At 55.8% G+C, this 23,980-nt stretch overlaps 2 protein-coding genes across 2 annotated transcripts in view; one reads left to right on the forward strand and one right to left on the reverse strand.

Moving 5' to 3' along the window:
- LOC119101790 (cytosolic Fe-S cluster assembly factor NUBP2 homolog) overlaps positions 1-12,773 on the reverse strand; it is a 33,211-nt gene extending 20,438 nt beyond the window's left edge. Inside the window, exons 1-7 of the mRNA XM_037225215.1 lie at positions 12,688-12,773; positions 10,459-10,513; positions 9,657-9,758; positions 7,966-8,077; positions 6,483-6,592; positions 5,816-5,927; positions 4,975-5,128 (exon numbers count right to left, since the gene is read on the reverse strand). Coding sequence (XP_037081110.1) covers positions 4,975-5,128; positions 5,816-5,927; positions 6,483-6,592; positions 7,966-8,077; positions 9,657-9,758; positions 10,459-10,471 — 603 coding nt within the window. The 5' untranslated portion in view covers positions 10,472-10,513; positions 12,688-12,773. The remainder of the gene's footprint in view (positions 1-4,974; positions 5,129-5,815; positions 5,928-6,482; positions 6,593-7,965; positions 8,078-9,656; positions 9,759-10,458; positions 10,514-12,687) is intronic.
- A 357-nt stretch (positions 12,774-13,130) lies between these two features.
- On the forward strand, positions 13,131-20,509 carry LOC119101793 (kinesin-like protein KIF14). Its single transcript, XM_037225218.1, has 12 exons — positions 13,131-13,193; positions 14,023-14,168; positions 14,442-14,619; positions 15,064-15,217; positions 15,554-15,654; positions 16,288-16,420; positions 16,594-16,749; positions 16,978-17,085; positions 18,405-18,521; positions 18,771-18,887; positions 19,274-19,434; positions 20,302-20,509. The coding sequence occupies exons 2-12, from the start codon at positions 14,024-14,026 to the stop codon at positions 20,507-20,509; spliced, it is 1,578 nt and encodes a 525-aa protein (XP_037081113.1). The 5' UTR covers positions 13,131-13,193; position 14,023.
- The last annotated feature ends 3,471 nt before the right edge of the window (positions 20,510-23,980 follow it).

The following is a 23,980-nucleotide window of genomic DNA, read 5'->3' on the forward strand; positions in this document are numbered from 1 at the left end:
GCGGCACATGGCAGCCACAAAATCATGCAATCACAGGCTAGTTCTCCCAAATTTGGGCTCACCACACAATTACGTCTCCCGCTCCGTCACCGCACTAGCAGGCGCGCTTTCAAAGACAGCGGGGAATTCACTTCCAGGCGAGGTCTGAAGTGAAATAACAGCTGCTAACTAGCTGCAGCGCCAGGGCGGCTGGCCTGCAGAGCCGGTGCAGTCGCGTCGGCAGCGTGCTCACGCACGGACGGAAGCCACGTCTCCAGGTACGGGCTGGGCACTCCGGGCGGAGAGCTCGCGTCTTGGAGTGTCTCCGTGTTTTTTGTGTTGGAGTGCCTCAGGAACGCAGCGCGCGTCTTCACGAACCCTTTTATGGAGCGCACGCGATTGCGGGAGCCATAACAGTGCTCAGTAACCATAACGCGACCGGGATTCGAATCAGCTCCCTCCCCCCGCCCCGCCCCGCCCCGCCCCGCCCCGCCCCGCCCCGCCCCGCCCCGCCCCGCCCCGCCCCCAGTAGGAGCCAAATATGCCGACTGCTCGGGAACTACGTCCCTGGGGTGTCCGAACGCACCACGGACGATGCGGAGCGCATATTGGACATACCGGCCGATACTCTACACATATCCCGGTGCGAAGCGGATGTGCTTGCATGATTAGTCGGCGTGCCTGTCTGCATTGTAGGCATGCGCCCCCGCGTGGTGGACGTGCCTCTGTATAATAGACGTGCCCCTTGCATAGCAAACGTGCCTCTACATCAGGCCGCCCCCCCCCCCCCCCCCCCCCCCCCCCCTCCACGAAGAAGCGCCACCTGCTCAGTGGACGGGCCACTGCGTAGTGGACGTGCCACCTGCAACCGACGTGTCACTGCATAGTAAACGTTACCACAAGTAGATGTGCTTCGAGCATAGCGCGCGTGTCCCTTCATTATGAACGTGCACACATAGAAGACGTGCCACATGCGAAGTAAACGTGCTACCCTCATGGTAGACGTGTCACCGACATAACGAACGCACCACCTACACAGCGGACGAGCCAACTACATAGCGGACGTGCCACCTACAAAGTGGATGTGGTGACGGCTGGTGCGGCCTTCCCAAACGTCGGCGGCGGCCGCAAGTGCCCCAATGGACGACCGACTAAATCAGACAACTCAGCCAAATCGAACGGCGCCGTCCAGGCCGGCCCGCTCCAGTCCGGGTAGCCTCCGACACCCGACCGGCGCCGCGCCCGGCTCAGCCGGCGTGACGCCGCCAGACGGGCCGAACACAGCGCCGCCGCTCCCGTGTCGAACACGCTCAGCTGGTCCCGGCGCGACGGCACCTCCCCAGGGGATTAAGTTGCTCGCAGCGGCCGAGTTAGGGCGGAGACCGACAGCGTCGAGTTAGGGCGGAGGCCGACAGCGCCTCGTCCTCGCCGATAGGGCGGATCGGGTTCACTTTTTCGGGGGTGGGAAGGTGAGCGCATTGCTTCGAATAGGGCGTGTTGACCTCCGCGCCATCTCAGGACGTGACGCAGCAGAGTCATGCACGGGTGTACGCAGGACTTCAGCATGGGGCATGGCAAAAAACGAGTTTAGCAAGCAGCATGCGAGCGCAATATCTTGTGTCCAAAAAAGTCGTATGTTCTCGATCTTCGTATGTTCTCGTTATAGGTTCTCAGGGTCACGTGCCCCCGTGGGCTATGTGCATACGCACCTGGGCATGTCTATACTTCAAAACTACGCCATTTGATGTCACATGGTGGCCCAGTGAAGTGTTCGCGAAACCGAGGACCGCACTACCCTGTCGTGGCAACGATACCTACCCATTCGCGTTTACATTTCCGGTTACCTTCTAAAATCGCGGAATAATTGACGTTCGCGTGCCAAGTGCATTGTTTTCCACTTTATTTTCCGGTAATTGTGCCTCTGGCAGCCGGGCATAATGAACAGCGCGGTTTCAAATGCCGTATTAATTTGCATTCGAGCTAATGAAAAGCCCGCCTGTGGGGTGCTCCTTCCCAACACAGCAGAGCCCGCAGAGCTGCTCAGCAGAGCTGATAATTCGCGGGGACGGGTGCCGCGGGGGTCCGGGGTCCTCCCCATCCGTGTACCGTCTCCAGTCTGCGACCCGTGGCACGAGGAGACCCACAAGGTACCGCGGGGGTCCGGGGTCCTCCCCATCCGTGTACCGTCTACAGTCTGCGACCCGTGGCACGAGGAGACCCACAAGGTACCGCGGGGGTCAGGGGTCCTCCCCATCCGTGTACCGTCTCCAGTCTGCGACCCGTGGCACGAGGAGACCCACAAGGTACCGCGGGGGTCAGGGGTCCTCCCCATCCGTGTACGGTCACCGGTCTCCGGCACGTGGCACGAGATATCCACGCGGCGGCGTGCATTCGTGCCCCAGTCCGGGTAAATCACAATGGGAAGTACTATTGAAAGGTTACATATTCCCTTCTGACTCATAACGTAATGGCGAAAATAATCCATGGAATTAATTACGGTTGTGTCTTATGTAATGTCGCACCGGCAAAAATCTGAACATTAACTTAACATGCACACCTTTGGCTTTCAGAAAGGCATTTGTCATGCACATCCCCCGTCAGTAGAACAACAAAAAATTATCTGTCAAGCAACTTGGCCTAGAATTTAGACTTCCGGTATTGAGTATAGCGTGATGGCATGCAACCAGCCACGTCAGTGGCCCAAGTTACAACAAAACTGTCCTCATGCCACTGCCAACTTTACGACCGGGTCATTCACAAAAGTCGCATCTCCACAGAACACGAATGTCAGCTCCCGGATCCTGCCGGGTCAAGTCCGGCGACAGCTCGCGTGCGACCACTGTCTACGCGGTGTTCGGCCTCCCCGAAGGCTAGCTGAGACACGGCCCCCACGGCCTTGCCAGCAGGCGGGCGGTGGCCACGGCCGGCACTCCCGTTAATTATCACCAGCCCCAGGCATGTCGGGCGTCGCGAAAATGGAGTCCAAGTCGGCAGCGTCCGCGCCGCCAGACCGAGACTGCCTGCATCGGCGCACGCTGTGCTACAGGGAGGCTCGAGCGAGCCGTGCGGGGTGCGCCAGAACCGTCTGCGGCGCGCTGATCTGTGTTTGCCCCATCTGGCATGACTAAACGCATGCACATGCCTTCGTCCAAGCAATGCTACGGCTCGACTGTCTCGACATCTCCACGGGACTACTGGGCTACACGCGGTGGGATCAGAGCGAGGCTGCCCGAAAAAGGTGAATCGACCCCTCTTGCAACGTATACTTCGCAACCGTATCAGGCCGCCCCATTCCACTCGCGCCACGGCGTCGCCGACAAAGCAGAAAGTGGCAGCCTCCGCGTCGGACCGTACGAACTCCATCCTCTCGCCGGCGACAATCCTCTCCCGCATGAAAGGTCCGCCGGCACCCGCGGGCGATGAAAAGCTCTGGCCGACGTCGCTCGGCCGGAAGCACGTCCGTCGGAAGCTGGCCGTGCCGCTCGCCCCCGGCACGCTCTCAGAGGCGTCACCGTCCCAATGCCAGATACCGCGAAGTCGAGCTGTACCACCCGACCGTGGGTTGCGGCAATGGCGACCCGGTGCTCCGCAGCCATCGTTCGGAAAATGAAATCACACGCCAGCAGATCTGCCTCAGGCGTGAGGAATCCCGGGACTCCATTCACGTCGGACGCGCATCGACCCAGCTGACGTTCAAAGCACGCTTCAGACGTTAATGAAGAGACCGGCGCAATCTCTTCCCTCATTTTGCTCAAAGACGTTGACGACTAGCATATGTGACTGAAGTACGATGGCAGCGTTGCCCAGTGATGAGAATTGAGCCATCCTCACGCGACCGCGGGTTTTACAACGCATCGCAACAAGACAGCAATTCTGCCATAAATGTTTTCTAGCCTGAATACGCGGTTACTGCCTGTCACATGTCGCCGACGGGTCAAAACGGTATGTTAAGCTGACTTCAACGTAGCGTTGCATATCAATGAGGTAATATCCGTGGGTCAATTTGTATGCTGCACTGCATTCTGGACGCCTGGTCGGGAGTATTCAGAGCAGCCATTTGCCGAATGCCGCAACCGGACTTTGTCCTCAGGTCAAACGGTGACAGCACCGGTCACACCAGAACACCGAACGCCGAGCTGTCTGGAAATGAAACCACAGCAACAGCCCCTCCAACCTACTTTACATCAGTTAACCAAGCATCTTCTGAACAATTTGAGCCATTGGCCTTGTGCAAGAACAAGAACGATTGTAGAATCTGAACAACACAGAAACGTGACGAACACTACGACACAGTTAACAGTGGAAACGTGTCGCGTATAGTTGTGCATCATATGACATGTATATGTTTATCCATCGGGAACCACGGTCCAGCATGAAGCTGCGTCGAGAGAATCAACAAGAGTCGAGTTGCAGCCTGATTCTAGGCCGAGAGGCCAGGCATGAACCGGGATCGGCCCGCAACATGCACAGGGGTCCAGCAAGAGGCAAGGTCCGGAAAGAAAACCGAGATTCAACCTTGGAGTATGAGCAGAGATCCGTCAGAAACCCAGGTCCGGTTCGGATTATGAGGAGGATCCAGCACCTCCCAAGGGTCGGTAAAGAGTCCACGGAAACAGCAAAAATCGGGAGATTCTGCAACTTATTCTTGTCGGGAACCAGCACTGGGAACAAGAGCCAATCCTGATCACCACGTCTTCGCATCAATACTAGCTCTCATTTGCAGCATATATGTAACACAGCTGCCTGTAATTTCAAGCGGATCCTTGCGCTCTCCTGATATGTCATAGCCACTCCGCTATCAAATACATCCCATACGAAATTGCCAGCCCGGAATATGGGACATGTCTTCCACCTGCATTTACCGGATCCATCCGTCACTCAGTCACCTCCACCTCCCACTTTCAGCCATCTCGTGTTCCCTCACCCACCTAACCGTCCTCCTGCCGACCAGAACACATCGCCGGCGCGCCGAGGGCCGCGGCGGGCGCCACCTACCGAGCAGTTGGGGCAGACGAAGCCGCTCATGTTCTCCACCAGGCCGAGCAGCCGGAGCCCGGTGCGCCGGCAGAAGGTCACCTGGCGTCGCACGTCGCCCACGGCCAGGTTCTGAGGCGTCGTCACCAGCACGCAACCGTCACAGCGGAGCGACCTGGGCACGGTAGATCTCCAGTCAACGTCCATCACCCGGACTGAGTCGGGCGGGGTCCGTGGCTACACAGCCGTCACAGCGGAGCAACCTGGACACGGTAGATCTCCAGTCAACGTCCATCACCCGGACTGAGTCGGGCGGGGTCCGTGGCTACACAGCCGTCACAGCGGAGCAGTCTGCAGACCAAACGGGAAAAGCGCTACAAAGAAGCGGCACGTCACTGTATCGCATCTGCAGCGAATTCTGGGCCTCACGGCAGCATTCTGCTAGGGTGAGGGCGAGCTGTCTGTCTGTCTGTTACTGTGTCAAACAAGAACAACACATCACCACACTGTGGCACGTGCTACGGACGAGCTTCCGTCATTGCGTCACACGGTGACGCTGTATCACCACGTCGCACATGGCCAGGCTAGATCACTCCCGCCGGCCAGTGCATGCCAACGCGTCGCGTGGAAATACGCCCGTACTGCGTCAGCCTTATGACAGGTTCACGGTCGTGCGGCGTTGCTGTAACACGCACGACCAACACCCCCCCCCCCCCCCCACACACACACACCACGTTACCCCCACAAAGAATACCGCCCGCCACACTGCGCCAGCCTGACACGGAGAGGCTGCCACCCCACCGCGGCCTGTCTCGAGCCGGGACGGGAGCTCGATCGGCCCACCACCATCGTCCCCCCTCACTTGAGGCTCTCCAGGATGGCGATGTGCTCATCGGAGGTGCCCGGCGGCGTGTCGATCAGCAGGTAGTCCACGTCCTGCCACGCCACGTCCGTCACAAACTGCTTGATCATGGCTGGAAGGCGGCCGGCGGGGAGGGGTGTGAGCCTGGACGCCCGCGAGAGACGGGGCAGCGCGCGCGCCGCACGCTCCGCAGCACGGTGTCTGACCGAGCACGGTCACCTCGAAAGAACCGGTCAGGATAGCGGCCGTCACTGCTGAGACAAGACACAACAACTTCCCATTGGAATTACGAAACCCCAGAGCAGGCCAACGTGAGGTATTTAAGACGGGCACAGAATGACTTTGAAAGGGATTGCTGTGGAATTCGCACGATCTGGAGGCGGTGTTGCCTCATTGGTTACCTTAACTACCTCGTATCGTACTATATTTTTCGTGTTTTGCAGTTCAAGAAAGAAGTCTGTGCATAGCACGGCGTCGGGAGCTGAAGTCAACAAGGTATCATCTGTCCCACTGCACACACCTCACTAATCAAGACAGATGATGTAAAATGCAAAGATGGGCTGCTGCACGGTCGTAGTTCCAGGAGATTGTGAACTTCCATACAGCTTATCATGAGACCGACGCGACACACCAACCTGAGCAGCCACCAGTTTGCTGACGGGATTACCTGTCTTTTTGGGCCCTCTCCACACCACCGCCTCGTGCCGGTCCGTCAGCAGAAAGCCGATGGACATGACGGCCAGCGTCTGCTCCGTGTCAGCGTACACCGGCACCCAGCTGTCGGTGGCGACGGGGTCAGAGGGAGCACAGAGCTGGGTCGCACAACAACAGCCGGTCAAACACGGCTGGGCCGCACAGCAACGGCCGGTCATACACGGCTGGGACGCACAACAACAGCCGGTCAAACACAGCTGGGCCGCACAGCAAAGGCCGGTCACACATGGCTGGGACGCACAGCAACGGCCGGTCAAACACGGCAAAAAGTCGAAAGAGTGCAAAAACTCATCAGATGAACACATCAGACACTTCACTACACTTAATGGCGGTAACTGGGGCTTTCGGGCTCTTCAATTGCACGGTCATAAAAGGCCCATAAATTACTCATTACTTCGACTCGTCCTGCAGGTAACGCATAGCATTAAGGCAAGGATTGTACAGACTCGTCTCGTACACTTAATATTGGTAGTAAGTAACGCAAGCCGCTTTAACCTGGGGACATTGGCCAACAACACTGCCTGACCTTTACTGAGAATGGTACGAAGTACAGACGGCTGGCAGCCAGCATAGGCTCACTCATGGGGACACTGGTAGATGGTGCATACTTCTGTGCACACAGTACATAATACATTATATCACTCGGTACATACCATGTGGACACTGGTGACAGTACGTGCTCACCCCTGTGGACACTGGTGACAGTACATACTCACCCCTGTGGATACTGGTGACAGTACATGCTCACCCCTGTGGACACTGGTGGGTGGTACATACTCACCCCTGTGGACACTGCTGGGCGGTACATACTCACCCCTGTGGACACTGCTGGGCGGTACATACTCACCCCTGTGGACACTGCTGGGCGGTACATATTCCTCCTGTGGAAACTGCCAGGCAGTACATACTCACCCCTGTGAACACTGCTGGGCGGTACATACTCACCCTGTGGACAATGCTGGGCGGTGCATACTCACCCCCGTGGACACTGCTGGGCGGTACATACTCACGCCGTGGACACTGCTGGGCGGTACATACTCACCCCTGTGGGCACCGCTGGGCGGTACATACTCACCCTGTGGACAATGCTGGGCGGTACATACTCACCCCTGTGGACACTGCTGGGCGGTACATACTCACCCCTGTGGGCACCGCTGGGCGGTACATATTCACCCTGTGGACAATGCTGGGCGGTACATACTCACCCCTGTGGACACTGCTGGGCGGTACATACTCACCCCTGTGGACACTGCTGGGCGGTACATACTCACGCCTGTGGACACTGCTGGGAGGTACATACTCACCCCTCTGGACACTGCTGGGCGGTACATACTCACCCCTGTGGACACTGCTGGGCGGTACATACTCACCCCTGTGGACACTGCTGGGCGGTACATACTCACCCCTGTGGACACTGCTGGGCGGTATGCACTCACCCCTGTGGACACTGGTGGACGTCCTTGCCCTCCAGACCCAGCATGCGGGGGATGCTCGGGCCACACAGGTCGATGTCCAGGATGCCCACCCGATAGCCGGCCGCGCGAATGCCTGCGGCAGGTCACACGTCATCAGAACGAACCGGCATCAATTACTTGGTATGGTTCCCCTTTGACATCGCTCTTTCGGTCAAGAGTCGAATCGGCGGACAGCACGCAAGAGTCTACGAATCCGCATGGTAAAATCTCCGTCATTTAGCGAAAGTCCTAAGAGTATGCATCAAACCTTTTCCACCTGCACGCGGCGCGAGGACCAGACATCCGCACCGATTTTGGGACGGGCCGGCCCTATTTTGCAGCGGCACGAAAACGAAATCGCCTGGCATGTTTGCACGAGCGTATGGCAGCTGCAGAACAGTGTCACCTCCCCGGGTTCGCGACCAGAGATATCTGTTCCGCATGGAGCCCATTTCCGGCGACTGCTAGCTACATGCCGACTGCTTAGCAGACGATGTAACATGACATTCATCTTCACCCAACATCGTGTTCAGCGCGGTGCCATTTCAAATTTCCCAAGACTGGTGCTATGTGACCGGAGCGATGACAGCATTTTGCAATTCTGGCACAAATATTCATGTTTTCATTTATCTTGAGTCGAGACACTGCCCACCTTACCCTGATGGCAATGCAGTATCATATGTGGGGGAACCTCTTGCGGCCTGGACTGCAAACTTTGACGTTCAACGAGAACCCAGGGACTTCAGCCAATGTGGCAATAACACCAGCGAACCACCCACACGTAGGCTTCAATCGCGGGGTTCTCACGACGGTGACAGTGGTGATTTTGGTGCGAGTTGGCGGACGGTGCGCCGCTTCTCCGCCACGGACCGGATTTATTGGCAAACGGCCTTCGACGTGAGGCAACGTAGCGACATCGGCTCCGGTCGGCAATGTGGCGATACCGGCTTTGGTCCGCTTACTTGAATTAACTTAGACAAACCAATATTGTGTATTGTTAACAACTTCATGGAGCTGTTCTTGGAAGCTTCCCAAATCGTTGGGATTTCCGCACGATAGATACGTGCATAGTATGCGTGTAACACGATCTTAGTGATGTGCATATCGGCCGTTAGCAAAGAGTGCAAATGGTGAGATCGGTCGCATAATAGACCCATGCTCATGGCTGGCACAGTTGTACCGACTCATCGACCCGTTTGGTCACGGCCGCTCAACCAGTTGTTGGACCAATGTGCATCAACCTTACACTATCGAAGTCGTCTGCAAGTCACATCACACCTTTAGACATCACAGAGGCCCCTGCGAGCTAGCCTCGAGACATCACAGAGGCCCCCTGCCAGCTAGCCTCGAGACATCACAGAGGCCCCCTGCGAGCTAGCCTCGAGACATCACAGAGGCATCCTGCGAGCTAGCCTCGAAGCATCACAGAGGCCCCCTGCGAGCTAGCCTCGAGACATCACAGAGGCCCCCTGCGAGCTAGCCTTGAGACATCACAGAGGCCCCCTGCGAGCTAGCCTCGAGACATCACAGAGGCCCCCTGCGAGCCAGCCTCGGCAAAACCAGCGGGTGACCAGCTGGGCACGCCTGCGCGGTACACCAGACATTGATGCCCAGCCGAAGGGCCCGAGCCCGGCCCGCTGCCACGTGTACGGTGCGGGTGGGGCGATACTCACCCAGAGCCAGCTGCGTGGCCACTGTCGACTTGCCGACCCCGCCCTTGCCCGACATGACGAGGATGACATGCTTCACACCCGCCAGCGGAGCAGCCAGGTCACCTGAGAACAGGCGCAGTCTTGGTCAGCATCGCGTCCGGGGATGATGACTTGAGGTTGGCGCTTGTCTTGATGCCGCACGCATCATTTTGTCGCCCTGAACCAGGCGCGGACGTACTATCCAACAAGATCACGTGCGATGCCGTGTTTACATTGTTTCGGCATGTTCCTCTGTATGATGCGGAGCGCACCTCGCTGAATCCCGGAGCTTGCAAACTCATGTAAGTGAGACAAGAAATTGCATGCCACGAAATTTCAAAGCTAGAAAGAGATCACTTAACACGGTTAAGTTCGACAATGGTCTCCAGGTCAGTATGGGAACTGGGAACTGAAATGACTTGCTTAAATAACCAGCGGGTAAATAATGTTCACATTGAGCTTTTCTGCCATGAATGCTGTTTGTCTTAACACTGGTCATATTCTGCTTGAAATCAGCTTACCAATGATATAAGACTAAGTGAGAAGCTATGTTATGTGTGACATATGCTACCCTACGTGTACACAAATATTGTAGAGCACTCAAAAACTGAAGTGTGATGCCTAATGTACCGATTCCGTTCCCCGAAACCAGCTTTGAGTGTTGCACCCACGCCCATTCTTGGCCAGTTCGTCAATTTATGCTATTACCTATTTATGCTATTCATGCTATTTATTGTTAACACATCTTCTCAGCATCAATACAAATAACAACCAGAACACTTACCTGAGGTATCCATTACAATGACCTACAGGATGGCAGTCCACAGACTGCACTTGACCTGCAACACAACACCACACAGTAACCACATGTCCAGCACTATGCACATTTCAGTTTACATTGTGGTAATTGTATACCACATCAATATCGGACCTATTCTCAGTGCATGCTGAATACCACACTGTCCTTATTCAAACACCAAATCCTTGCAAGCTGAAGGGGGAGATAGCTGCAGATTGCAACATGATAGAATTAAGAATAGGTAAAAAGCATCATTGGTTTTCAATTTGACTTCAACAAGTGGCCCAAGCTTAGGTGAGGGTCAGGGTGTACTTTCCTACCTAATGTTAGAAAAAATCATTGTAAACCATTCGTCGTGTTTAAGGCAGGACATATCATAAATAATCACAAAACAGGTTGATTCATGCTCTTGCCTTCAAATTTTGTATAATTACGATGGCGAGCTCCCGAGCGCCGCACACACACAGCACCCGCGACACCGGCGCCATTACTGCGCGCGGTCACAACATCACTGCGCATCAAGCAGCATCAAGAACCATAAAAATGCACCGGTCCAAGGTAACAAGAATCCATGAAATTTGATCCTCGACGCCAACGGGAGGATGGGTTGCAGGGGGATTGGGTGGGGAATGTAAAGCAAAATAAGAACATGGTGGCTAAATAAAAGCTCACTTTATGGCACCTATATACGGCATGGAACATGGACACCAATGGGATGCTGGGTTCAAGGGGACATAGGGCAGGGAGGTTAGGTTAGGTTAGGTTAGGTTAGGTTAGGTTAAGTTAGGTTAGGTTAGGTTAGGTTAGGTTAGGTTAGGTTAGGTTAGGGAAGGTTAGCTTAGCTAAGCTTAGGTTCTGGTCTATTCTCAGTTAGGTTAGGTTAAGTTAGGTTAGGTTAGGTTAGGTTAGGTTAGGTTAGGTCAGGTTAGTTAGGTCAGGTTAGGTTAGGTTAGGTTAGGTTAGGTTAGGTTAGCTTAGCTTAGCTTAACTTAGCTTAGGTTCTGGTCTATTCTCAGTTAGGTTAGGTTAGGTTAGGTTAGGTTAGGTTAGGTTAGGTTAGGTTAGGTTAGGTTAGGTTAGGTTAGGTTAGGTTAGGTTAGGTTAGGCTAGTTTAGGATATGTTCTGGACTATTCTGGCCCGTGCGTTTCATAAACGTACCTAAACTCGATAAGAAACGATTTTGGTCGCTTTATTATTGTTACCTTGGTCCCATACACTTTTTATGGTTCTTGATAAGCAGAAACATTGTGCTTACACAACAACGCAAAAACGGCGCTTGGGAGTCGAGGCGGTACGGTGCGGTGCGTGCGGCGCTCGGGAGCTCGCTATCGTATTTATTAAAACTCGAGTCTAGGAGCATGATTCTACCTGTTTTGAAATTATTTATGATATGTTCCATCTTAAACACGACGAATGGTTTACCTTGGTCCCGTACATTTTGTAGAGTTCTTGGTAAGCAGAAATATTGTATTTATGCAACAGCACCGCAGAAACAGCGCTGGGGAGTCCAGGCGGTGCTGTGCGCGCGGCGCTCGGGAGCCCGCCATCGAAGTTATTGAAATTCGAGGGTAGGAGCATGATTCTACCTGTTTTGAGATTATTTACGATATGTGCAGCCATAAACACAATGAATGTTGTGCAATAATTTTTTCTAATGTTAGGTAGGAAAGTACACCTACACCCCTAATTGATTGTGCAAAAATATGACCAGTATGTCATCAATGCTGGTTGACTACATAACACTGAGTGTTGCTTCCTTTAACTTGGTCATTTTACAGTGACACTATGGATGAAAAATCACAGACTGCTCTGGCACTACTTAGGAATTTATCTGTCTTCAAAATGGAAAGCATCTCACTTCATGGCACTTTAATTCAAAGACCATGTTAGTTAGAATGTGTATGGCATGCTGAAACAATGCAATCTGACAGCACCTCACTTCGCAAATAAGTATGACATACCTGTGCGATGGCCCACCTTGTGCAGCACACAACACGTAGCAACCAGTGCTTCTCCATATTACTGAGCAGAAAATGTCCAATAGCAATACTGTAAATTGGCCAATGGCATATCAATTGCATGCTGATGGTCCACTGACACAATATAAACACTACTCAAGGGAGCATTGCATGTTACGCACACAGGTTTTGGGGCTCACACGTTGCATCACAAGCTACATGAGCCATATTGATCATGTGGCCCATGTGGCTTACCTTACAGTGGCGAGGAAACCGTTCGGCGCCCCAATAGCAACACGCTCTGCCACTGACCAACACCAAAACACATGGGAATCGCGCATCTCACGATGACACGGCCTGTTTGCTTATGCGTGTGTCATTGGGGCCAATCACCATACACACCGCTATTGTAACTATTGCGCTGTTTTTGTAAAAAAAACATACAAGTTTTTTGGTTATGAATGACGTCATTGCTCTTAGCTTTCTTGGTTTTTAAATATACGTAGCAGAACGTTATTCATTCGCTTCAAAATACTATGATTACATTAAAATATACCTAAATTTTGTCATATTTTTCATGTTTTAACCTTACTCAGAACCAGGTAAGAATGGGTGACGTAATTTAATATCTTACTTTCACAACGATTCTAAGCGTAGCCGCGCCGTGTTTGAAGCTAGCAGTTCCCAGTGGATTCATGTTTTGGAGGGTGGGAGCTGGCGGTTAAAGCGTTCGGCGAGATTACCCGACGCTTAAAAGAAAGGTAGCTCCGTGGTTGTTCAAATCTTCATAATGGCTGATATGTCACGGTGCTGCTCTCCTTGAAGCTCAAGAGTTGTGCACACAGATCATAGGTTTGTAATACTTCTTTGGAGTATTTAAATACGTTTGTTTTTATCATCATTTTGTCCTCCATTGTTGCCTTTTGACTTTTGATCACAGCAGTGATGAATGACAGCCAATCATAAGTTTTAATGTCTACCACCTGTGTTTTTGATCTATGTTGTAGCCCAAATGTTTTAACTGCAGTCAGCACTAACTAGTTGTTGAAAGAAAATAGACTTGTTGGGAGAAGCTGGAGATTGATAAAGAGTTGGGAGTAGATGTGATTTTCAACATGTTTTGGTTGTGAGAAAAATCATGAAAGGTAGCAGGCTTAGACCTGTTGATTTTGATAGGATATGAATCAAATCATCTGTTGCTAAATTTCTGACCTAAGTTGATGAGCAACTATGCAAGAGTTGGTTTCAACAATTTGCTAACCTGGTTATCTTATATGCAATTATCTTAGTTCTGTTTATGATAAATATTATGAATTGTATCTTAAAACAATGTGTACCTTTAGCATCACAGTATTTCTAGTTGCATTACAAGTGTTTTGGCCCTCTCAATTATGTTCCAAATGCAACTGCCTATCCAACCTTGGCCTGAAGATGCATTGCCATGTTTGAATCAATGTGTTAAGTTCTCATCACTGTAGACATGTTTGGCTCAATACAAAATGGGCTTAAACCTTTGTGAAACAGGCCAATGTTGGGTAGAATGACCTAATGACTTAGCTGCTACCAAAATAATGCACATACATTCCTCAGGATGTCTGCAGTGAAGAAATCAGCAACTCCATCTAACAGGCTGCCTCCAAAATCAGCCAGGAGTGCAAATGCCACACCATTTAAAGGAAAGGAAAATGGCCATGACCGAAGTGCTTTTACCACTCCCAAGGTCAAGATCACCAAGAGTAAGCATGATCATAAGGTTCTGTGTCTTAATCCAAAATCTTTACAGAGTAGGTAGATTTTGTCAAACCTTTATTTTTTGCAACCAGTCACAGAGCTGATGGAGAGCCAGAGAAAGTTGTGTCTTGCCCGTTTTGTATTCTCCCTTTTAGTTTGTTGTGGAGTCAGTACCGAAAGCTAGCTTGTACATTATAACAATCTTTGTACCTTGCACCCTGCAATGATGCAATGGCACCTTGCACCTAGTGACCCACCATGCTATGACCTGGTCTCAGGGAGCAGCCTGCGGACGCCGCTGTCGACTGACCGGCGGCCGTCCGGGGGCGGCGGCGGCACGCCGGCCACGCCCGTCCGCCAGTGCCGCTCCTCCGGCGCTGACCCTCTTGCAGCCCTCTTCGTCGACCAGACCGTCACGGTGAAGGTCGGCGTGCGCGTCCGGCCGCTCAGCGAGAGGTCAGTGGGAGCCGGGTGTGTTGATCAGTGACAGGCCAGTAGTGGTGGGGTAGACTGGTCAGTGCTGCGACGTGTGGAGATGTCGAGATGCTGCCAAGCGTGCGAATACTGTACTCCTTACGCATATCAGTTTTCCACTTCGTTCAATTGATGTTGAATACATGTGGCGTAATAACAGGGATGTTCTGTGATGACGGACGTTAAGTAGTGGCATGTGTTTCATCCTCAAGTTGTGCTCATCACAGGTCGTTGACCTTGTTTCATCTAAAAAAAGAAGAAATTTCGATGTTCACCATTCCAGTTTGCCACTCACCGTCCCCAAGGTTTCAGTCGGGCCCCACCATGGCAGTTTCACGAGCGCAGCACGCATTCTGCGCCGATCACGTGGCGTGCGCGGCCATCAGCCGGCCGCCGCGCGCCCCGCTGACCCGCCCCGGCGCGCAGGGAGCGCGCCGACCCGGAGCTGAGCCGCATCGTCACTGGCGACGCCACGTGCGTGCTGCTCGACACCGAGCAGCACCCGTCACAGGCCTTCTACTACGACCACGTGTTTTGGTCGGTGGACCCGGCCGACCCGCTCTACCACGACCAGAGACAGGTGTGCGGTGCCGGCTGCAGGCGCGCGCGCGCGCCGTCGGTCTGGTCCCGCGCGCGCCGGCTCGCGGTCCGTGCCGCCGGGCGGGCGCAGACTGCCGTCTCCGGGGGGGTCTTATGTGCATCGATTTGACGTGTCACATATTTCTTCATGTATTTAGTAGAAGTGGGGTTTACTTGTCTGTGGAACGCCTTGTTTTCTAATGGCCTCTCTGAGATGTTTCGTCGTGATTTTTATCTTTATTTTCGCAGCGCTATGCCTGGACTACGGCGCCGGCTATCGCCGTTTTGCTGGGTTATTTTCTAAGGCGCGCTGATAATTATTTGTGCTGGCCTTCAGGTTTACGAAAGCGTGGCAGCACCCCTGTTGAAGAGCACATTCGAGGGTTATAATGTGTGCCTTCTAGCATATGGACAGACTGGTAGTGGCAAAACGTACAGGTGAGTCGAAGCAGGCCGAGCGTACGCCGGGGACGTAAAACTGTCGTCCTCTCAGGGAGGCAGGCAAGGTTCTGCACTTGTCTGAGAGGGTGGTTGATTGGGAGATCACTAGTCCTGAAAAGCGGGTTGGATAAGCTGCGAACCTTCCAACACATTCTCCGAAATCATGTTGTTCATTGTCATGCACTGGATCAGAATCTGAACCCTCGGGCTGAGTCTTTGCCACTCATGTTGCGAGTGAATATCTCGTTTATGATCAGTGAAAGCTGTGACCGTGCGGCTATCCACAATAATGGTGGATGGTTCCATTCCGGGAGCGACCGTACTGTTCTTTGGATGCGCAGCTCAGCGATCCATCAATATTATTTGTCGTATGGGCCGTTTGCCATGATGGTTTCCGCTAGGTCACACAGTGCTGGCACCCGTTCCCCAAGGACTAAGCCCGCCGTCATTCTCAATTTCGTCTTTATTTCTCAGGCATGAAACAGATTGCTCAGTGTGCATCGGAGTGAACTAAAACTACATGTCAATGAAATGGCCTGATTGTAGGCTTCTCATACATGTATTCGTGTTGCGTTTTTTTCTGGCCCATTAATATTGTCCTAAGTCCTTGGCTCGTCTTTTGTCGCGCAGCATGATGGGTAAGCTGGGCTCGGACGACGACGGCGCGGGCGAGCTCGGCGACCTGGCTGGGGTCATCCCTCGCTTCTGCGTGGACCTTTTCCAACAGACGGCCGACAGCTCCGAGTTTCGCACCACTGTGCAGGTCAGTGGCCCGTGGTCCGGCGCTCGGCGCCAGACTCTGTCCCGCGCACTTGGAGATCGTCTTATCGCACCGATAATAGTTTCATCGAGATGGGGGAAGACAATAGAGACTAGAGTGGACGAAGGCTGAAGAGAATGCTCTTCTCCGCGCCTCTGACGCCGGCCAGCCCGCAGGTCAGCTACTACGAGATCTACCAGGAGCGGATCCGCGACCTTCTGGCCGACTGGGACGGCCGGCGGGCGGCGCTGCGCGTGCGCGAACACCCCACCCTGGGGCCGCACGTGGTCGGCCTCACCAACCTCGAGGTCGACGGTTGGCCGCTGATGAGGGTGAGTGTGAGAGTGTGAGCTATGAGATGGTCAGACGGGCGGCGTTTTCGGCGGATGGCTGGCTTGGGCGCGGCTTAAAGCGCCGTGGTCGGCCCAGCCACGCACAGTTTACGGCCAAATGCGACTAAAACTGCTCTGGATCCCAAGTTTGCGGTAGATTCAGGTACAGCATGACATGTTTACGTGGCTCTGTTTTGCGTGCATGACGTAAGCGGTGTGATCCCGCAGAGTTTGATGGATCAGGGCAATCGTCTGAGAGCGACCGCCTCCACGGGCATGAACAACAAGAGCTCGCGCTCCCACTCGGTGATGACGCTCACCGTGACCCGCACTCAGGTCAGTAGAGCTGATCCGACCCGACTTAGGTCAGTAGAGCTGATGTGACCCGCACTCAGGTCAGTAGAGCTGATGTGACCCGTACTCAGACCAGTAGAGCTGATATGACCCGCACTCAGGTCAGTAGAGCTGATGTGACCCGCACTCAGGTCAGTAGAGCTGATGTGACCCGCACTCAGGTCAGTAGAGCTGATATGACCCGCGCTCAGGTCAGTAGAGCTGATGTGACCCGCATTCAGGTCAGTAGAGCTGATATGACCCGCGCTCAGGTCAGTAGAGCTGATATGACCCGCGCTCAGGTCAGTACAGCTGATGTGACCCGCGCTCAGGTCAGTAGAGCTGATGTGACCCGCACTCAGGTGAGTACAGCTGATGTGACCCGCACTCAGATCAGCAGAGCTGATGTACCCGCACTCAGGTCAGTACAGCTGATGTGGTCCGCATCCAGGTCAGTGCGGCTGGTGTGGTCCGCATCCACGTCAGTACAGCTGATGTGGTCCGCATCCACGTCAGTACAGCTGATGTGGTTCGCATCCACGTCAGTACAGCTGATGTGGTCCGCATCCAGGTCAGTACAGCTGATGTGGTCCGCATCCACGTCAGTACAGCTGATGTGGTCCGCATCCACGTCAGTACAGCTGATGTGATCGGCATCCAGGGCAGTACAGCTGATGTGACCCGCAGCCAGGTCAGTACAACTGATGTGGTCCGCAGCCAGGTCAGTACAGCTGATGCGACCCGCGGCCTGGTATGCAGAGCTGATAAGCCCCGTGCCCAGTGCTTTCAGTTTTGTGACATGTGTGCAGGTCAATGAGTTCAGCATTTTGAGCTTGTTCCTGGTGAGTGGGAGGTCGGTGTCTCGGGATGCGCCCAGGTCAGAGAAACGGGTGCTATGTCGCAACTCAGTTCAGTGGCCAGTATTGAGCACGGAACCAAGGTCAATAAATTTAATATAATCAGAGCTAGATTAGTCAGCCGCGACACTGGCTAGCTAGTTAGTCCTGCAACCGTCTCAGCTGCGACCCCGGCCCAGCTAGCCAATGTTCTGCAGCCATCTCATGTTAGTCTCATGTACCGTGACGGTCCGTGATACCGAACTCACCGCGCAGTACTCTGTTTCTGATGCCACCATACCACTTGGTCACTTCTGTACCACTTGTTCACGCCTCTCGCCTCGCTGTGCTGCTGTGCTGGAATGCTGGAGCTGCCACCAGCGGTGGACAGTGCGTAGCCTGCTCACGTCTCGTGGGGCGGCGAGGTCCGTGGTGATGACCAGGATCCGTCTGCACCTTCCGTTGACCTCCGTCGGCACACCTCAGACGGAGACGGTGGACGGCGAACAGCTGGAGAGCCAGCAGACGGCACAGGTCAACCTGGTGGACCTGGCGGGCAGCGAGCGGGTCGCCCAGGCGCACACCACCGGCGTGCGGCTGAAGGTGAGACGCGCGCGGTCAGGACAGATATCAGCGCCGCGCCGCTGGCGTCCTGCCGATGGCCAGGCGTGCAGCTCGAGCCGGGTCAGGTCTGCGATGCTGAGGTCAAACTGAGATGTACCACGCGGTCATGCAGCGCTGGTGAAGTTCAACGTCTTCTGATCCAAACGTCCACAGTCATTGCGGCTGGACTGGCCCTGCTTACCACTCAGTTGTCGCCGTACCCCAGTGCCGTGTGTCGGTGGTCCGCAGGAGGGTGTCATCATCAACAAGTCTCTGCTGACGCTAGGCAAGGTGATCATGGCGCTGGTGGACGGCGGCCGGGTGCATATCCCCTACCGCGAGTCCACACTCACCTGGCTGTTAAAGGTACGCCGGAGCCGGCCGGGGCGGTGGCGCGCGGTCTGGCGCGCCCGTGTGGTCGTGCGCCACTGGGCGTGTGCTGCCACGACCCAGCAGCGGAGAGTTCCGTCCGGAGCGAACGTGTCTGAGGGCGATCGCTGAGGCCGCTGACCGGGCTGGGCCTTGGCCTCTTGCTTTGGTCAGGGCCCGTAATACTACACATCATCGTATGTACCTTTTGAAATGGTTGCGTGTGATCAGACGCAGCAGTCTGTCCGCGCCTGTGATGAGACCCACGAGCGTCGTGTTCTTTGCCTGAGGGGATCGGTCTCGCCGTCCGTTTCCCTAGGCGGTGTCAGGCGTCTGATGCGGACTCAGCGCGCCTGACCCCCGTCCCCCCCCCCCCGCCGCAGGAGAGCCTGGGCGGCAACTCCCGCACGGCCATGCTGGCCACCATCAGCCCATGCTCGGCGCACGCGGAGGAGACGCTCTCCACACTGCGCTACGCCTGCAAGACCAACCAGATCGTCAACAGCGTGCACGTGAACGAGGATCCGCGCGCGCGCATCATACGGTAACCGCAGACGCGACGTTGGGCATCACATGGCGACCGCAGGGGCAACAGTCCGTCCCAGCATGTATCAATCAGGGGGGCTGTATGAAACGTCACTGAAGTGACCAGGGGCACCAGTCCGGATAGCAAATGGTAACCAGCATGTCCTGAGCCTGATCCGCGAGCCTTTCGTTTTCAGGTCAGTGCAACACAAGGCACCTTGGATGTTAAGCGTGGTGGAATCGGTTATTGTTGTGTGTACTTTGGGGGTTGGGAGATATCTTGCGTCCTGGACCAGTGCTGGTTGCGTGGCTCATCCGGTACGGTCAGTTGGCTGTCTGCCAAGACAGTCTGTCCAGGCCCCGCGAGGTAGCCAGATCGCATGGCATGACGACGATCGCTTTGCACTTGTTAGACAACGGCTGGGGCACAACAGACTTGCAGGTCAGCAGGAGTTCTTGGAATGGGTCGGTTGGGTGAGGCTGTTTGCATTATGCTGTGTTGGGCAAGAGCTATGGTTAGCTTAACTATGCAACTTGTAGTGAGGGTCCCAAAGCTCTTCCTGAAGCGCATGTGATCAAATATCTAATAAAACCGCCCTTGATGAACCCGTCTGGCTCCCATCAACATCATCCCAGCGCGGTCGGCTGTTTTAAGTCTCGGCGGACGAACAGCGCGCCTTCCTGGCCCGCCCACCCTCTGCCTGATTGTCGTCGCGAGGGTGCCGATACCATGCCTGGTGGTCGGTCGCTGTCACCTGCGACGCTCCTCATCGCTGACAGCAGCGACGCGTCCGCTGAGACCTTCCCGTACCACCCTCTCACTTTCTCCATCCCCCCCCCCCCACCCCTTCACCCCTCACCCGCCGTCCCTGCCCCCCATTGGCAGGGAACTGCGAGCCGAGCTGGACCGCCTGCGGCAGGAGCAGACGCTGGTGGCGACGCCCGGCGGCGGCGACGGGAAGCCGGCGGACGCAGTGGACTCGCCGTCGGCCGTCCGACATCGGCTGGCCATCGCCCAGCTGAAGCGCAAGCTGCAACAGAAGGAGATCATGCTGCACACCCAGAACAACGAGCTGGAGGAGGCCAAACGGTGAGCGGCGCGAGCCTCGCAGACGCTGGAGACTCGCGGCTGGACCTGAGGGTGGTGCGGGATTGCGCCAGTCTCTGGCGATGGCGGATGCCTGGCCTGCGTGGGTTAGGTCAGCTGAAATACTGGGCGACGTTTATCAACAGTACAAAAAATCGAAAGAAATGTATTCTGCACCCTTCTGGACAGTTATGGTGTTGTAAACAAGCTCAACATTTGGGATACGGATGCGAACGGAGAGGACTGGTCACGGTGGGAAGAGACGCTGCTTTTCGTTTCTGTCAATGGCCGCTGAACTGCCTACTGCGTGACTTCTGCGCTGGCGCGTTGCTTCCGCCGCGTGACGCGCTGTTCGGCGTCGGCAGGCGCCTGGCGGAGGGCCAGCGGCCGGCGCCGGCGGCGGCAGCGACAGCAACATCCTGCGGCGTGCCGTTCGCCGGCCATGTCTCGACGCCCTCGCTGGTCAACCTGCTGCCGGATCCGGCGCTGACCGAGACCGTGGCCTACCCGCTGCCGGAGGGCGACGCCACCGTCGGCTCGGCAGACGGCGCCGCCGTCCGCCTGCAGGGGCTCCTCGTCGACAAGGAGCACTGGTGAGGCTCGCGTGGCGGTGGCGTGGCGCTGAGGAGCTTGAGGGGGAGGGCGGCGGCTGCCTGTGGGCCACAGTTGTGACATCGGTCATCTGCTGTCGTCCGTTTCAGTCTGGTATTCGTGGTAGCCGCGCCTGAATGCTGTGTCGTCGAGCAATTGGCCGCTCTATTTTCACGGTGCTTTGCAGTATGGCATCTGTCGGTGTTCGTGCCTCTGGTCTCCACGTTTGCTGCGCTTGATGCTGTTGTGCTCCCAGTGAGCAGCCTTGTCAGTTCCCAGCTTCACCTGTGCGCTGTTCGTCCTCAGCTCCATGACTGGCGTCCTCCGCCATCCACCGCTCGCCCTGAGACCCCTGACTGTCCGTGCGCCCGCAGCTCACTGAGCCGTCACGGCACGCGCGTGACGCTGCAGCCGGGCTCCGGCTCCGTCACGACGCTGAACGGGGCGGAGGTGCGCGCGCCTACCACGCTGCAGCACGGCGACCGACTGGTGCTGGCCGGCGAGGTGTTCCTCCGGCTCCACCTGCCGGCGCACCCGCTGCTCGGACTCAAAGGCTTCGCCGACGCCAAGGCCGAGGTCGACAGGAAGAGCGAGGAGAGGTGAGCGTCGCGGCCGAGGAGCGCGGGTGTGGGGCTCGGAGAAGGGGAACGAGGGCGACAGAGGCCGAGGTCGACAGGAAGAGCGAGGAGAGGTGAGCGTCGCGGCCGGGGGCCGCGGGTGTGGGGCTCGGAGAAGGGGAACGGGGGCGGCAGGGGCTCGCGGTGGGTCAGGTGGGCTCAACGTGGTGCGGGGCGGCTGGCTGCCCGAGGCCTGGACCGCGAGCTCTCGCCCTCCACATACACGCCATCGCGTGCTCGGCGACTCCCGATCTCGCGACATCTTCCCGTATGGTTGGCGTCTCCTGATAGCGTCCGCGCTCCAGGGCGGCCAAGGAGCAGGAGCAGCTGCGGCAGCGGGTGAAGCAGGAGCTGCTGACGGAACTGGAGCAGGAACGGGCCGACGCTGAGCTGGAGCGGCGCTCGCAGCAGATCCAGCTGGAGCGACAGATCGAGGCGCTCAAGGGCCAGTTGGTACGTGGGGGCGCGGACAACCGGCCGCACGGAAAAAACGGTTGGGATGCATGCCTTAGCGATTTGTTCCGTTAAGTTCCTTGTGTGTCACTTTGAGGAGTGCTTGCTAGATGCTAAAGCTGTCAGTCTTACTGTTTGAGTTGTCATCAACCGTTCCAAAAGACGGACTTGTTCTAGTCCTACCGGAAATAAACTTGGCCTCTCGTCACCAGTGTAATTAGTTGTGTGGTTAGCCTCTGGTATACCACCCTGCTAACCCTGAGGGGGCACAAAGAGCAATGTCCCAATGCTGTCACCCCGCGGGGGTGGGCGGTCCTGGTGTCCTTGGTGCCCGTCTGCTACCCCCGTCCGACGGGCCGCAGGAGGAAATGCGCGCGGAGGAGCGGCAGCCACCCCGCCCAGCCCCGCCCGCCGCCGATGACGCCGCACTCAACGTCAGCCTTTATCACTCGGACCTGCTCGAGGTACGGCCGGGCCGCCCGGGCGCGTGAGAAGCGGTGACGCTCTCTCACGCCTCAGTGTCTGCCTCGATCGCTCGCTTCGGTCTGCCTGGTCTCCGTTGTTGACCTTCGAATGGCCATTGTTTGGTTTCCTTGTTTTCATGCCGGGCGCGTCATCCGTGATCTATGCCATCTCCGCCTGAGTTCCCCGACGCCCTCAGCGGAGCGACGCGAGCGCCTCGTTCCCCACCGTATCGCCTCTGTGTTTGTTCATGCATTGCGACGGCCGAAGCGTGCACGTTCGGGTGATGGTGCCCCCCCCCCCCCCCCCCCCCCCCCGTCCATGTGTGTGCCGCGCCGCTGACCGCGGTCCGTGCCGTCCGCCAGCAAATTCAGGGCGTGTTCGGCGAGCCGGCGGCCGGGGATCGGTCGTGCCGGCGGTCCGGAGCCGCCTCACCCAGCGCCACCCGACTCTCCCAGCTGGTGACCGAGGGCAGCGCCCTCTTCCGGCGTCTGGGCACCAAGGCCGTGAGTGTGCTTGGCGTGCTCGCCGCTGGCAGCGGGGTTGCCGGGTGAGCGCTGGCCATGGGCGGAACCCCTGACGTCGGGGGGCGTGGACGTACCTTTGGCACTAAACACTTCAACGGTGTCAGCCCACATTATTAGACCGGTCTGTATCTGTGGTCCTTGGGGGCTCCAATTTGTGCCCGCCTCGCGCTCCACAGACACATCAGCTTACGGTGAGCTCCACGGTACGAGGCCAATCAGCAGATATCTAAATACGGCAGGTACTTAGTTCTAATAGCTTTTATGCATGTCTGTATATTCTGCTGAATGTATGTTGACCCCTTTCTCCGACGCATTATTATGTTAATGTGTAATTTCCCTGTCCTCTAATTCCTTAGTTTGATCATGGCAGGTGCCAGCGACAGTGTCATATTCTTGCATCGCTGGCACTATTGACTGGTCTCGATTTTAACTTGACACCGTGCAATCACCCATGCCAGAGCCGGTGAACTGGCATGCTCAGGCTATGACAGTAGTGCTTGCTGTGGCTCTTTTCATCGGCTTTTGGCGCCAGGACCATTGGCATTTCAAAGACGTCGGTCGTATTCCGACGAGTCGTCGAAAAATTGGTTACCATAGAAAGCCTCCAAGCAGCAGAATCTGCTTGTATTTGGATTCCTGACTGTACGTCCATCACCATTGTTCGAACTTTTCTGCGCAGAACTGCATGCGATTGCTTTGGAAAATCAACCGTTCGAGCCGGGCGTTAGCAACGCAGTTGTAGGCGCGCCACGGAGGTACTCGCTTCTGAATGCCCTTTACACGTAACGTTGACGAGCCGATAGCTGGTAGCTGTCGGTCTTGCAACGC

The sequence above is a fragment of the Pollicipes pollicipes genome, unplaced genomic scaffold (genome assembly GCF_011947565.3).
Source record: "Pollicipes pollicipes isolate AB1234 unplaced genomic scaffold, Ppol_2.1 Scaffold_4881;HRSCAF=5763_pilon_pilon_pilon, whole genome shotgun sequence".
Lineage (NCBI taxonomy): Eukaryota > Metazoa > Arthropoda > Thecostraca > Pollicipedomorpha > Pollicipedidae > Pollicipes > Pollicipes pollicipes.

Bases quoted from the DNA above. Each gene is read 5' to 3' on its own strand.
- LOC119101793 (XM_037225218.1), top strand. From the start codon at position 14,024: ATGTCTGCAGTGAAGAAATCAGCAACTCCATCTAACAGGCTGCCTCCA. The intron at 14,169-14,441 runs GTAAGCATGATC...ACCTGGTCTCAG, and splicing joins CAAGGTCAAGATCACCAAGA to GGAGCAGCCTGCGGACGCCG. The intron at 17,086-18,404 runs GTCAGTAGAGCT...GGCACACCTCAG, and splicing joins TCACCGTGACCCGCACTCAG to ACGGAGACGGTGGACGGCGA.